This window comes from Pseudogymnoascus verrucosus (assembly GCF_001662655.1).
Source record: "Pseudogymnoascus verrucosus strain UAMH 10579 unplaced genomic scaffold scaffold_1, whole genome shotgun sequence".
In the NCBI taxonomy this organism is placed as follows: domain Eukaryota; kingdom Fungi; phylum Ascomycota; class Leotiomycetes; order Thelebolales; family Thelebolaceae; genus Pseudogymnoascus; species Pseudogymnoascus verrucosus.
The window spans coordinates 1,402,517-1,416,447 of NW_017263652.1; the positions used below are offsets into that span (position 1 = coordinate 1,402,517).

General features: G+C 50.4%; 6 protein-coding genes across 6 annotated transcripts; 1 reads left to right on the plus strand and 5 right to left on the minus strand.

Moving 5' to 3' along the window:
- Window positions 1-1,669: 1,669 nt before the first annotated feature.
- On the minus strand, window positions 1,670-4,009 carry VE01_00493 (uncharacterized protein). Its single transcript, XM_018270024.2, has 3 exons — window positions 2,746-4,009; window positions 2,393-2,696; window positions 1,670-2,343 (listed from the first exon to the last, which is right to left on the minus strand). Exons 1-3 carry the CDS (start codon window positions 3,777-3,779, stop codon window positions 1,933-1,935), a joined length of 1,749 nt encoding a protein of 582 aa, XP_018135350.1. The 5' UTR covers window positions 3,780-4,009; the 3' UTR covers window positions 1,670-1,932.
- Window positions 4,010-4,096: 87 nt separating this feature from the next.
- Window positions 4,097-5,559, minus strand: VE01_00494 (uncharacterized protein; the record flags this gene model as incomplete). Its single annotated transcript, XM_018270025.2, has 1 exon — window positions 4,097-5,559. One exon carries the CDS (start codon window positions 5,557-5,559, stop codon window positions 4,357-4,359), a length of 1,203 nt encoding a protein of 400 aa, XP_018135355.2. The 3' UTR covers window positions 4,097-4,356.
- Window positions 5,560-7,661, minus strand: VE01_00495 (uncharacterized protein). The gene has a single exon (XM_018270026.2). It carries the CDS (start codon window positions 7,529-7,531, stop codon window positions 6,356-6,358), a length of 1,176 nt encoding a protein of 391 aa, XP_018135356.1. The 5' UTR covers window positions 7,532-7,661; the 3' UTR covers window positions 5,560-6,355.
- A 311-nt stretch (window positions 7,662-7,972) lies between these two features.
- Window positions 7,973-10,235, minus strand: VE01_00496 (uncharacterized protein). The gene is made up of 7 exons (XM_018270027.2): window positions 9,802-10,235; window positions 9,447-9,748; window positions 9,286-9,384; window positions 8,955-9,235; window positions 8,882-8,905; window positions 8,539-8,832; window positions 7,973-8,480 (listed from the first exon to the last, which is right to left on the minus strand). Exons 1-7 carry the CDS (start codon window positions 10,011-10,013, stop codon window positions 8,130-8,132), a joined length of 1,563 nt encoding a protein of 520 aa, XP_018135353.1. The 5' UTR covers window positions 10,014-10,235; the 3' UTR covers window positions 7,973-8,129.
- A 318-nt stretch (window positions 10,236-10,553) lies between these two features.
- Window positions 10,554-12,053, plus strand: VE01_00497 (uncharacterized protein). The gene is made up of 3 exons (XM_059463276.1): window positions 10,554-10,576; window positions 10,654-10,838; window positions 10,898-12,053. The coding sequence occupies exons 1-3, from the start codon at window positions 10,574-10,576 to the stop codon at window positions 11,928-11,930; spliced, it is 1,221 nt and encodes a 406-aa protein (XP_059320139.1). The 5' UTR covers window positions 10,554-10,573; the 3' UTR covers window positions 11,931-12,053.
- A 22-nt stretch (window positions 12,054-12,075) lies between these two features.
- On the minus strand, window positions 12,076-13,929 carry VE01_00498 (uncharacterized protein). Its single transcript, XM_018270029.2, has 2 exons — window positions 13,583-13,929; window positions 12,076-13,528 (listed from the first exon to the last, which is right to left on the minus strand). The coding sequence occupies exons 1-2, from the start codon at window positions 13,699-13,701 to the stop codon at window positions 12,088-12,090; spliced, it is 1,560 nt and encodes a 519-aa protein (XP_018135347.1). The 5' UTR covers window positions 13,702-13,929; the 3' UTR covers window positions 12,076-12,087.
- Between the last annotated feature and the right edge of the window lie 2 nt (window positions 13,930-13,931).

Sequence of the window (13,931 nt, forward strand, 5' to 3'; positions counted from 1 at the left end):
TTACCTTACCAGTATAAACGGGAAGGAGAAAGGCGATGACCAACAGACCGAGCCTTGCCATGCAATTCGGACAGCCGCTTGAGGTGAAAAATATGATAGCTCTCCTTCTCTGTTCACTCACAAACAACCATATGGGATGACTACAGTACTATGGCTCTCACAATTGGATACGGCTGGGTGGAGATTGGTGGTGGGATGGTGGATACGCCATGCAAGCGCCGTCGGCTCGAACAGGCATTTCCTCGGTCCTCCCCGCCGAATTCTCCGCCCGCCGACGACTTGAGAAAGAAAGCCTGTGCGCGCACGCGTGGGTGACAGTTGGGTCAAGAGTGACTTTGCAAACACACCCAGAAGCAGTGGGATGAGCAAGTACCTCGCATCAAGTGTGCTCCGTCGGCTCCGCGGTCGCAACAGCTTACAGCAGTCGCATCCGCATGGAAATTCTCACCCGCTCAGTGCAAGCAGAACTCGCAGAATTCTCACCTTCCGCCCTCGGTGTTTCTTTTTGGGGGGGTGTGGGCAAAGCTGGACGTAATGAAAACGTGATGAGTGGTCGTGGAGGCCTGGCAGACAATTTCCATGACCACGACGTCCATTTATTGTTGATTAAAAAGAGAAGGTAACCATTTGGCTTAGTATGGTATACGGGGGTGGGAAGTGTGGGTGTGTCTCGAGTCGAGGGATGGGAAGAGATAAGTTCGGAATACCGTAAAGAAAATGTATGGGAAAGATAAGGGAAATATGGGGAGTGAGCCGACCAATGAGGAGGGGGTATTGGAAGAGGTGTAGGTGCCAGGAGTGAGGGAGAGTTTGGGTGGGTAGTGGATGGGTATTGGATGGGAAAGAGCGAGGTCGGCGAAGGTGGGTGTTCCTGCTTTCTCCGGAGGCGACAAAGGCCGACAAAGGGCGTAGAGTGGGACGTGCCTCTTAAAGATTACCTAATGATGCCGTCTGACATCTGCCTGTGGCCTGTGGGTGGGCTGCGCCTGGGCTCAATGCGATCGGTGCGGTCGTCGGTGGGTGGTCGGTGCGCTTGGTGGGGGATTGCCACTGCCGATGGATGGACTTAGGTAAAAGATGTGTGTAAAAGGAATTTGCGAGAGATTGGAACAACTCCCAAGCCAGAAAAAAAAAAAAACTACTGCGTACGAATGGTACGCGATGTTCTCACAAGAAACTTGAGGTCTAAGTACTCCAGGTACCCCCGTATACAGATTATGCGTATGATGTACATGTTCGGTACGTATTGGTCCGTTGTTCTATATGTGAGAAAGAACCCTGAAGAGGCGAAGTGCGGGGTACAGTTATGAGATCCATGGTCAAATTCAATACCAAGGAACGATCGAGGGGATCGTGGGAATCGTATCGTGGGAATCGAGAGCAGCAATGAGAGCGAGGTCTCGTGATCAAATGGCGTGATTAGATTAGATTGAGTTGGTCTCATTTTTATCACGTGACATTCAACTCAGACTAAAACCGGGGACGTGATTAGATTAGATTGTCCTTCTAGCATCGTATCACGTGACATTTAAACCAGATTGAAACTAAGGACGTGGTAGATTAGATTGTCCTTCCGTGTTGTATCATGTGATATTAGACGGGTTATTTGGGTACTATAAGAGAGAGAGGGGGAACAGGGATTCGACAAAACGACACGTGATATCTATCACTCTCTCAACTCTCTCCAGTCCTTTCCCAGCTTATATACTCAGCTCTAACCAGTCATGATCTTGTGGCCATAGATCATATCTCTTATCTAATCTGCTTCCTATATACACCTATATCTCCTAATCCAACACTATGTACCATCCTCAACTATATATCACCAACCATATATGACACCAACTACATACCCTCCATGCTAAATGTGAAAATATAACAACCCCACATCCCTCCATGCTAAATGTAGAACATACTACCCCCCAGTCACACTCACCACAGCTCCCAGACCTTCCCCGGCACAACAGTCCTCATCACATTCCAATGTCCCACCGCGCTCTTCCTCTGCGTCTCCTCCAACGTCGCCGTATCATTCGCCCTCAACACATCCCTCATATCCTCCAAATCAAACTGCCCGCGCAGAATCTCATGTTTCGGTACCAAATACGCCTTCCGCGCCCCGCTGCGCAGGAAGTCCCGTTCCACGGGCTCGCGGAAGGTAATCGCCGCGTCTGACCTCGCGCGGCAGAAGAGAACCATGTTGGTGAAGTCCTGGCCCGCGGCGAGGAGTTCGGCGGCTGTGGGTGTCGCTGTCTCGCGGTAGATGCGGCAGGAGGGGAAGATGGCGAGGACGGTGCGGATGATGAGGTGGGTGCTTGGCTGGAGGAGGTCGGAGGCGTAGTTCTGTGACGGTTAGTCCTGATGGAGACAGGAATGGAGAAACTGGACTTACAATTGCAATGACGCCGTCGGGTTTCAGGGCGCGGTGGAGGTTACGCAGGAACTCGTCGGTGAAGAGGGCGATGGGTTCGGCGCCGCCGGTGAAGACGTCGTGGATGATGTAGTCGTAGCGTTGGGTGGTGTCGTTGGCAACTTGCGCCGCGTAGTGGACAGCGTCGTCGATTACGGCGTGGTGGTTGGGTGCGAGGTCGAAGTACTTTACAGCGTACTCCAGGACGACGGGATCGATCTCGACGATCGTCGTGTTGATGCCGTGGGCCATGAGGGCACCAGGACTCGTGCCAATGCCCGCGCCGCTATACGAATGTTAGTCTGGTGAACAGATTCAGGGTGAAAAATGCTTACATGACTAGAGCGTGTGCCTCGCTGTCAGGGACAGAAACGGGCGCTTCAATCAACCGAACCGCCTCCAGCATGGTGAATATAGCATACACAGGCTCGCCAACAACCGGATTGTGGCTCTGGTCCATCGTCCATACTCCCCCAAGCAAGCTGTGATCGCACCGCAAGACGCGAAACTGGTTGCTGACACTCTCCAGAACGGAGATATAGCCGGTATTCGAGTCTTGGCGAGCGATGAGCCTATAACCCTCAGCTTGCAGACTCGAGTTCAGGGCCTGCGTCGCCCAGGGGGTCTGGGCGTGCGCATTGAAGATGGCTGTGTGGAGTAGAGCCGGCACTGCGTATAGCAGCAGCTTCGACGGCGCGAGGAGGGCGTAGGACGCCGCGAGCTGGACCTGCCAGGACACACGCGACAGGAGTACGGACTTGTAGCTGGTGCTCTGGATAACATTCGCAGACCAGGCTGATGTTATCTTCAGGAAGACAAATGATGCTATTCCTGGCACCGACTGCCACTTCCCCGTGATTCCGAACTCCTCCAATACTAACCCCACAGCTGATGCTGAGAATAGAAGAAGCGGCGCCACAGTCAACAACTCTGTAATAAGCGGCCCATATGTAGCACCAAACGTATTACTGTAGTTGAAGAGGAAGTATTGGACCGCCGGGATGTAGAATGCAATCAACGGCAGCAGATCAATCAGCCTCCATCGCACATTCCTCCTCAACCAAAAGCTCCCCGACCACCCCAGGAAACACGCAGCATTAACAAGCTTATCGTGCCATATCGACGCCGGAATCGCGCCATACACAGGCGACAGCGTAAGTTGTGAAACCGACGAAGACGCTGCCGCCAGGGCGAGTATCACCACAGCCCTGACGGTGGTCCCAACCCAGTCAACGGCATGATTGAAGAAAGTCTCCTCCTTCGCCTTCTTGGCCAGTTCCTTCAGCTCTTTCTCGAAGTTCTCTTGCGTCAGCGGCGGGCTGGCATTGCTGACGTTCGCCTCGCGCTTTTGCGACTTTGGCTTGGCCATGGTCTGGTGGTTTTTTGTACGGGACACGTATTTGGGATTTTGACGGGATGCCACGCTTGACCAGCTGGTGATGCGCCCGATTGACCACTTTCCTCACTCTTTCAAACTTTAGGGTATATTTTCTTCAGCTGTAATCCATGTTACGTATAGCTTGTATGAAGCTATCGCAATATATGTTCGATTCTAGAGATTCTGAAACATTTCGGCAGAATGTACGTAGCAATGTCGTCGATGAAACGAGCGCTTTGGCTCTCGGACCGGTGGCCGGAACGGTTATTCAGTGACCGTTCTTTTATAAATGTGATAATATATTATTCACCGGCGCTCTTTCTACTTTCGTGTCATTCACAGACTAATAATATATGCTCTTGCCTTTAAGTTGGCTATAGACTCTACATAATTAAATTGGCTGCAAGACAGGGTAATTATTTCTATCGCTCGTCCATTACATGTTAAACCCAGCGTTGCTCTCTGCCACCCAAGAGGCGTTAAGAATAATATACTTTTAATCGGCTCTGGTCAATTATATTTACGTGTAACTAATATATCCATAGGGCTTCAACCCAAAAATAACCATTTAACTTGCCTCGGTATACACAGCAGTGTTACTGAGGGCCTCAGCAGGAAGCCAATGCCCAGCAACCGTATTGTTATACGAGAGCTGAGCAAGTGCAAACGTGTGAAGCTGGGACACCAAAACCGTGGATTCCATGGGCACCACGCGATGCACCATGGCATTCTGCGTAAGCATGGAAATATACTCCTCGCCAGTAATCTTTGTGACGGCCTCGTCAAAAGTCACGAGGATCAGAGCATCTGGCGAGTTAGTGCTGAGCAGCGACGTCGACAAAAGCCACAAAGCCGGGCCGCCTGCAACGGTTGACGCGTCGGCGATATGCAACAAACCAGCATTGGTGCCCAGATATGGCTTCTTAAGCTTAAAGAATCGCATCTCGCCAGTGGATGCGATGTGGCCAAAGGAACCAGAGCCGCCGGTTGCATTGCCAGCGAGACTAAACCAGACTCCATTCATGGGACCGTGGGCAGTGGCCATTCCGACAGGCGTGCTCCCGACATTTGGTGGAATCGGCAGCTGTGATGTCTCGCCGCTGGTGGCATTGATGCGCATGATCGACGACTCTGTGTCTTGGGTGACATAGATTAACTTGGTGGCTGGCTCCTCCTTGATAAACACAGGGCTTTTGAGGCACGGGTACAGCTTCTTGTCGGTGGAGTTAGAGATATCTGCTGAGAAGACATAGTACTGGCCAGTTTGCTTGGACGCATCCTTAAGGCCAGCCCAGACGCGATTGCCAATCTCAAAGATGCAATGCGGGCCGTTTCCTGGCTCCGGGATATCAATGGTCTTGATGATGGACGGGACGGCCGAGAGATTCTGTCCTGGATCGACAAGCACCAACTTGTTTTCCCACTGTAGCGATAGCCACATCTTCCCAGGGTATACCTCCGAAGGCCACACGCCATGGAGTCCTGACTTGCTGTTTTTTCCCATAGGAAATGATTGGAAAGCGATGGGTTCTTCGGTGATCGGATTCAGCTCGATCTTGATAAGCTGGCTGTCAGACATCTGCGACAGCAGTACAAAATTCGTGCCCGGCACGCGGGCAAACTCGTGAGTCTCAGAGGCAGCCGGCATTAGATACTCGGTGAGGCGACGGCTCACGAGCGAATTTGATGAACTCTGGGACGACACGGTGCCAGCGCTGAACGCCAGCACCACAACGAGCGACTTCAAAACATGAGATAACATTGTCGGCATTCTCTGCTCAACATTTCTGCCCATAGGCGGGATGTGCTTATATACATTTTGTCTGACTATTTCTGGGTTTGTTCCTTGAGCCAAAGCATTCTGTAATAGGGGGTGGGTGGTGCCCACTGCGTTTTATTAGTTAAAGACACGGCCCGGGCCTATTGCCCACTTAGTTCGCCAACACAACATGGCTGACGCCACGAATGATATACGGACGATCGTTAAACCATGTAAAACCACTTAATGCATCTTGTCTCTCATAGTTATAGATAGAGTACAGTGTATGGTACCGCGATGTAAGTTTCCGTATGTACGGAAACTTATTGCGCCGTACTGTATAGCTAGCTGGGTGAGAACCACGTGTAATGATAAAGCCGCTATAGCTAATGTGGCAGTGATCTCAGCATCATTGAAGTAGAGTCCCACTGTCTGCTCTTGGTAGACAAGCCACGCCCAGGGGCTTTAAGATGGGCGTCCGTAATAGGGCGTTGTATTCTGCTGATCCCCGGCACATTGTCCATTGTATCGTATTTCTCAGCTAAGCAGGCCATACACTAGTAACTCCTACCTTTCATTCCGTAATATAAGGCTGTGTATGATAGAGTGGCCGCGGGGAATATTACTTGAAAGAAGCAGCCGTTGGCAGTGACGTCGTGATAGGTCCACCATCGCCAATGCCTTGTCAACGTGCTAGCAATATGAATTTGAACTCGAATCTTCACTGAAAATCCCACGAAAGTACTGTACAAGATAGGCGTCTTATTTTGTGCAGTTATAGTATTACATATTGCCACAATGTCGCGTCTTATCCCCTACTGTTAAAGCTTCCACCCTGTCTCTCCCGTTCAATCTGCTCGTCGAACTCTCGCTGAGCAACCTCCCTAGCAGACATCTGGCGTCCCTCTGATGCCTGGGAGCTACTGGCCGTATCGGCACCATTACCCCATCCATTTTGAGCAGGGGCATCAGCTCGAGGCTGCCGACTAGATTGTGATGAGGACCCTTGCTGCCGAAGGCGCTCCCAAGCTGATCCGCCCGACGGCATCTCATCTGTAACTCCCACGCCGCCGGTTGGAGATGCATCATCAAAATATGACGGTTCTTTCTCTGCAGCAGGTGCAGGCTGAGCACGTCTTTGAGGTGCGGCACCTACGGGACGTTGTGCTGGGACTTGTGACTCTCTCGCAGTATCCGCACCTAGAAGTCCCCCGTCCACTGGGCCCTCTTCGTTGCTTGTCCCCCAGTATGAGTCGCTATTGGGGCTGGCGTCATCTCCGATGACCTGCTCTATTGGCCTCGTTTGATTCCCGTAAGGAACTGGTGGCACTGGTTGTTGTGAACGGCCCCGCGCTGAACCGGGGGCATTTTCTGCCTTTGACTTGACATGTGCCAAAAAATCCTTTAACCTTGGATCCGCGACCATACCAACTGTCGCCACGGAGGAAGAGTAGACACCAAACACCATTGTCCCAACAAGCATCCCAACAGTGCTATATGCAGACACCCTCGCTACGTGCCAAAAAGGAATGGCCTCCACGCCCGTCACCAAGGCGAGTCTAGCAGATGGAAAGACTTTGGGGTTGAACGTCTCGGGATTGGGCTTGACGAATGGAAATTTGAACGACGGTGCTGTTCTGTACGCTTGCATCATCCCACCAGCAAACCCAGCGACGGGTCCATATGAGAATAACGACAAATGTTTCGCTGCCCAATATGCCAAGGCGGAAGCTTCCTCTTCTGTTGGCGGCCTTCCGAGGGTTTTCTGAGCACTGACGATGGCTTGGTCGACGGATGAAGCTACCTTCGCATCGTTGAGCCCTAGAATCCGCGCCCCTATGAATGGCCTTGGGAGGTATGTCCCTTCAAACCTTCTCAGGTTCGGAGGCTCCTTGAATTCGTCATAGCGATCGCTGTCGGATTGGGGAGTAGCGTCTTGGAATCCCCGGTCGGGTTTGGGGTTATCGCTGTCGTTGTATACCATTGCGGGCTAATGGAGTCGTAAAGCTCCAGGTAGACGTGGTGTTCCGGTAGTTGATGCAATGTAGCAAGGCCTGAAGGTTTGTATGGGAGCGCGAACTGTCGACTTGGGAGGTTTGGTGGGATAGAATAAGTTCTGAAGCTCCAACCGGCGGGTAAAACTGGAGACAGCGGAGATACTGACGTAGCCCGATAGCTCAGTCCAGGGTCACCCATAATCGCGCTAACACTTTTCGGTAGCAACTACAGCTCCCTTGAGATTATTATAGCTTACCATGACAATTATAAGGTTTTTAAGATGTACGATATCGAAGAAAGGTCTCTAAGTTGGTACCTGGGAAATGAGGAGTTTTGGTTATGAAATTACATGCTAAATCTGTGGGGGCTATCTATGCGTATTGTGGCATATGGGAAGACTGCAACAAAGTAATTTATAATTTATACATATGCATTGGGCTTCCTCTTAAACCTGAAACTAATGGGTATATCTGCTTTACTAAAAAAAAATCCAGACCGCACATACCAATGTACACTGTCATAATATGATTTACAGCAGCCGCATTGCCAGATGCTGGCCATTGCTGATCCATGGTCAACCTGACTCACCTGTACGGCTCCTGTTCCCTCGTCCTGTTGGGAGAACCGCCCTTTGCTATCCGTCCAGTAACACGGTCGACCACCCTGTCAACGCGCTTGGCCACTGCAGTTCCGGCCCCTACCAACACGCGGCTAAACATGAATAGTGCAACGAATGACAGGACCATGACGACAGCAAACGTAACCCAGTACGTTTTGACTGTATACACGCCGTCCAGTTCCTTGATTTGCACCGAGAAATAGCTAGTCATGAGACTGACGGGGAGAAATAGCACGCCTAGTTTCGAAAGCAGTGTCGCGCTCGAATTAAGCTTCGCTGTAGCCATCGAGTCCTTTTGGGTTGTGATGTTGAAGTACTATTGCAAGTTAATACAGCGGAAGATGAAACAAACAGGGAAATCATGCTAGACTTACTGTATTTTGCAGTCCATCTATCTCGCCGATCGCCTCATCCACATAATTAAGTACGAGAAATTTGATGTTGTCCCGCAAACGTTCGAAGCGATGGCGTGCAGTTTGAACCACCAAGACACGCTCGTCAATGCGACCATGTGAAGGTTCCTTTTCCTTGTCTTCTTCGTATTTTAGTATTCGAGAGATCAAATTTTCATAGCCACTAAATAAATGCTGATTTGACCGCAGTAGTTTTCCAACCTCATAGAGTTTTGGGATGATCTCTTTTGCGAGTGCATCAGGCTGATTTTCGCCCTATTAAAATTAGCTCTACCCAGAAATTGTACTCGGGCTAATGACATACTAGGCCGGCCATAATCTTCTGGCGCTGTTTGTGTCGTTAGTGAGGGAAGTTAAGTTTAGATTCGCAAACTTACCAGTTTCTCTATGTTCCCCTGAAGAACCATCAACAGCGTATAGGTCGCCGTCCAATCGTCGAACAGATAATAGAATAAATTACTGGCACCTTCGACACCAGTGAGTTCCGAAGTGTCATTGGACTCCGCAGGTTGTCGCAGAGAGATGAGCTCAACGCCGTCAGCTGACCCAATTGCCGAAAGCTGACTTAAAACACTCAACGTGTTCTTGCGAACTGTTTCGATATATTTCGAGACCACCCCTTTGGGCGTTGGATTTTCATGGAACGAAATAACAGTGGCTGCTTTGGATCAGCGATAACTCGAAACAGAAGCATATAGAGAAGCAAACCGTCATGACAGAGGACAAGCCAAGACCACAATCTCTCTGGTTCAATTATTCCGGAGTCGCTCTCTATAGGATGCATCCAATTGGCACCTATGCAGATAACTTTGAAAAATGTTAGAGGGGTACATAGACATAACGATCTCCAGCACATAGACTGTACCCACATTTGTCTCCGATATCAATTGACTGGTAGCTTGAGAAATTTGCCGCAATTTTGAAGAAATTTGTGGTTTTCGACTTCCCTACTTTCAAAGCGTTGAGGTGGATGGAGCGGGCAGGAGGCGCCTTTTCGATATCGGCGCTAGGGGAGTCGAGCTCGTTATCAGGCGTCCAGTTCTCCGCTGGGGCTTCTCTCGAACTCGGTGGAGGAGTGGTGAGTAGTAGGGCCACAAGCCTCTTGCTGAAGCCATACCGATCACCAATAACCTTTACAACATCAGGTTGCGAGTCCGGTGCCCAAATATTTCTGGGGATATCAGTGATTTGCCAGCGAACCGTGACGGCGTGGTTGACACTTACATCCACCGTGTTGGAGCTCCTTTGGTCCTGGGCGCAGCACCCTCTGTCATAAGTGTCTTGAAACCACTTGGCGGGACGTTGGAAGCAATCCTAGACATGCGTGACCCGAAGTCTACAACAAAATTCTTCGCATCTCCTTTCGCGGCGCACTCACGCGCGTCCCTGTAGACACGAGCGTCGTCGTAATCACCGAACAAATCGAAAGTTGACATATCTTTTGTATGGAGTCTCGCTCCCAGTGCTAGAAATTATGAAAATTAAAGTCGTGAGGTCGTTCTGGCATGATGAATTATAAATATATAAGAGAAGGCGCTGGGGGGGGGTGAAGGGGGCGGTTGGACACAAGGCTGCGGCTCCCAGCTCCTTCATCGTCAGGAAGCGCCTGGATGGATAAGACAGGGGTTGTTGTGGGCAATGGCGGTGGTACGGGCGTGGTACGGGTGGGTAGAGTGACCAACGCCAGGCTCAGCTCAGGCGGACGGGGCGCTTGATCACTCGCTTGATCACTCGACGCGCTCCCGCACGTCACGGCCCTGGTTACCTTGCAAGGGACCCCTGCACACCGTGTTTTCCATATATCACGTGCAGACATGTGCTCAACCAACCTATCAGCTTAGTCACCCCGTTCCTGTTATCTTATCTGTGATCCATCTGTACGTCACTAATGAATGCCCTTTGAAGCTCTGAGCTGAGCTTGGAGTCCAACGAAGCTCCCCTCACACGCGCATGTAACGCTCATTGAACTGCCGACGCGCAATGGTATATACTCTCAATGGTAAGGCGTGACATCTAACAGTCGGGAGATTGATGCCTTGGCTGAAAATGCCCAATAATCTATCTAACACTTCATAGGACTTAATATTGAGACCCATCAGACTCGCGTCGTCCAGATCCGCGAGGAAAGCCTATCTTAACACGGCACTGTTTCTAGCAACCTCTGCTACGCTATTTGGCCTGGCCGTCGTCGCTTATGTCCTATTCTATGCGAATTATATTCCAAAGATTGGAATTGAGCGGGAGGTCCATCTTCAATATGGGTATGTGCCAGCTCCACCTGGCTCCCCAAACACACTTCAGGACTGATATAGCGGTCTAGGGGCGATGCATCCAGCCCTTATGGGCTTGTATCTCTAGATAATTCTGTTATGCCACAACAGGCGTACGATATACTGGTCGAAATTGATCTCCCAACATCACCAGCAAACAGCGAGCTTGGGAATTTCATGGTGGACATGGTAATGTTGTCGTCTGAATACAAGGACTCAAGCCGACCTGGGACATCGACAAGCCGGCCATCTGATCTCCATAGCTGGATACCAGCTGGGTCTATCTTATTCTCATCTCGACGCCCTGCCATTCTCACGTTCCGATCTGATGTCGTGAGCCTCGGTAAACAACTCGCTGGCCTTCCACTATATATCCTGGGCTTGCATCGTGAGTCCGAAAGGCTGCGGATTCCGATGGCCGAAGGGATCGTCTTTGAAAAGGGGCATAAGAATGCACCGAGGAAGGTGTACCTTGATATACAGTGTCGCCATCAGCAGGCCCTTCAAGTTTACAGCATGCGTCTGCTACTGCGGGCAAAGTTCTCGGGCCTTAGGTGGCTTATGTACAACCATCGGATCTTCTCTTTTGTGGTATTCACAACCGCATTCTGGGCTGCAGAAGTCTTTTTTGCTCTAGTGGCCTGGATTCTATTGCAATCAACATTCAATGCCACCGAGGATCAAACTTCAGTCGTGGAACAAAAACTGCAGGGTGGCAGCTCAAAAGTCAAGACTGAGCCCTTCGACGATGATATTCTAGATACGGATGACTCAGATGTATATGATGGGCCACGAAGGTATTCGAAATATGACAGATGGGCACCTGTGCGACACGAACCACAGATAAAGAAGGAAGATGACGAGAAGAAAACCCTATTTTCAGTCGACGCTCGCGTTTATCCTAAAACAGAGGAGGCTGATGATGAGTCTGATGAGCCAACCTATACGAGTGGCATGTTCAAGGAGGGAAGGTCAGCTTCTAGGGTTGAGACAAGCTTCAGCGAAAGCAAGGGTGGGGCTGCGGCCACAGCAGCTCAGAGAAGGAGGTCCAGAACCGCAAGGGAACCTAGTCCAGAATATTGATGTCAGAGTTGATTGTGGCGAGGCTGGCGTTGATTCATTATACCCCAACTATTCCAATAATATTTTGTACAATTAGCATAACCAATGAAATTAATAGCGGACAAACATACTGTGCCAGGTGCGAAATTATCGAACAGTTTTATACATTCTACAGACCCTATCCTTTACGCCGCAAACCAAGTATATCTGAAAGCTTCACTTCTCCTTTGCCACCCCATCCCGCAGCGCCACTCTCTACCTCTGGCCTGACTTGAACATACCACGACCATGCTCTCGTATCTAGCTCGTCAGCGCCAATATGCTCGACCCATGAACCAAACAGAAGTTCCAACGCCCCAAATAGAAGTCCTAGGTTTCGCTCTTTCTCTCTCTCCAAGGCAACTCCGGTTTTTTTCTTGGTGGTTGAATCCCCAGATGGTGCAAAGGCTTTCATGATATATGACCTAGCGCCGTCAGGCTGATGAATCGGCAAACCAGCGCCTATGCTTCCTCCAGAAGAATTTGTAGACCTCATAGCCTCAAGGTCTAAGCCCCATAGCGCTTCGTTTCCAATGGTTCCTGCGACACGAAGACGCTGCGACAGTGCGTCATGACACACTTGTGTCATCAGCTTCCATCGATCAGTTCCAAGCATAATCCCACCATACCATCGCGTAACTACCACTAGAATACCAACGAGATCCATAGATTGCAAGATCCCAAGGATGTGACGGCCTCCGCCGCTCTCACCATCGTCATGACTTTCTTCTATGATACCGCCATGGTCGCCTTGTACGCGCCATGCCGTGATGTTATGACTCGCATCTCGCAGCTCGGGGTTGCCCGATATGAGTTCCTGCTTCAGAGACCTAGCGTCGGAAGGCGACTTTATCCCAATAGCTCGGGCACTAAAGGTTGACTTTTTGAGAGTAACGCTTTGGGATACAGCCCAGCGTGAACCATCCATAGTGGCATTATCTCTTTCATCAGGGGCGGCATTTGTGGAATCAGGGCCTTCACCAGACCCTGGGATCTCTACCCCACTGTTTGCTGCCGAGCTCTCTTGATTGCTGTTACTTCCACCGGAATCTCCTACATAGTACCCATCCCGTTTCAAAACGTGTACTTCCCGTCCCATAACCCTCACTTTGGGCTGTCCCTGTCCCCATCCATCATCTTCAGCGCTAGTACCTTTCGTAATTCCAATGCTGACTGCCTTACTCCTCGAGTTGGCGCTGACAACCGCTTGTGCGAGGCTCAGTCTGCTTGATAGTGGTTGCTCTGGTTTGGTAAACTTCAACAGCGCGACTGCGAACGCTAGAACCAGTGGCGCACGGTTGGTCACTATGGTCGTTTTGCTGATCTCCTCTTCATCAGATGAAGGAGCGGGAAGCTCGAGCTTTGCCTCGAGCTCTTCTGGAGTTTGCGGCTCATGATCGAGCTCATATGCGGATTTATTGCGCTTTGCTTGGGTAGAGAGGAGGCCCTCGGGCGCCGCACGTTTCTTGGACGGATCTTTGATGCTATTTTTAGCCGCTGTATGTAACTGCTTCGCTGCTTTATCGTCACCGATGGCCTCTGTCACCTGTGCGAGATCACATTTCGCAATATCGGCAATGCTAGGACAAAGTTAGTAAATAGCCAGTGTTTATGTGCATCACATGGCTCAGTACCTCCGGATATTGGCGGCTTGCAAGGACTTGACGCGTCCCATGGCAGCCATCATAGGCACCTTATTGCGACCGGTGGTCATAAGCCGTAGTAGGTCCCGAAGATCTTCTTGAGACGCCATAACAGGAGATGCTTGGATTGTACAAGTGTAAACTACGTATAATCCTCCCGTTTGAAGTTCTTTGAAGTTCCAACGATCACCAGTCCAGCTGACCTGACTGATAAGATAACACACGTACTGAGCACTCTTCTGCCTTGTCTGAACTATAAGATGGTATGCTTATACTATTACCACTGAAGTGCCTCGTACTGTACAGTTCGGACTTGGAGTAGTTGCTGTTAATTATATTT

What these genes read in the sequence shown, in the direction of transcription:
- VE01_00493 (XM_018270024.2), bottom strand. Translation starts at nt 3,779, where the DNA reads ATGGCCAAGCCAAAGTCGCAAAAGCGCGAGGCGAACGTCAGCAATGCC. An exon ending in GAGGCACACGCTCTAGTCAT is followed by an intron (nt 2,697 to 2,745) that starts GTAAGCATTTTT and finishes ACATTCGTATAG; the next exon opens with CGGCGCGGGCATTGGCACGA. An exon ending in CCGACGGCGTCATTGCAATT is followed by an intron (nt 2,344 to 2,392) that starts GTAAGTCCAGTT and finishes TAACCGTCACAG; the next exon opens with AACTACGCCTCCGACCTCCT.
- VE01_00497 (XM_059463276.1), top strand. An exon ending in GAGGTCCATCTTCAATATGG is followed by an intron (nt 10,839 to 10,897) that starts GTATGTGCCAGC and finishes ATAGCGGTCTAG; the next exon opens with GGGCGATGCATCCAGCCCTT.
- VE01_00498 (XM_018270029.2), bottom strand. Translation starts at nt 13,701, where the DNA reads ATGGCGTCTCAAGAAGATCTTCGGGACCTACTACGGCTTATGACCACC. An exon ending in CAAGCCGCCAATATCCGGAG is followed by an intron (nt 13,529 to 13,582) that starts GTACTGAGCCAT and finishes ACTTTGTCCTAG; the next exon opens with CATTGCCGATATTGCGAAAT.
- VE01_00495 (XM_018270026.2), bottom strand. Translation starts at nt 7,531, where the DNA reads ATGGTATACAACGACAGCGATAACCCCAAACCCGACCGGGGATTCCAA.
- VE01_00496 (XM_018270027.2), bottom strand. Translation starts at nt 10,013, where the DNA reads ATGTCAACTTTCGATTTGTTCGGTGATTACGACGACGCTCGTGTCTAC. An exon ending in GGAGCTCCAACACGGTGGAT is followed by an intron (nt 9,749 to 9,801) that starts GTAAGTGTCAAC and finishes TGATATCCCCAG; the next exon opens with AAATATTTGGGCACCGGACT. An exon ending in AGGGGAACATAGAGAAACTG is followed by an intron (nt 8,906 to 8,954) that starts GTAAGTTTGCGA and finishes CGACACAAACAG; the next exon opens with CGCCAGAAGATTATGGCCGG.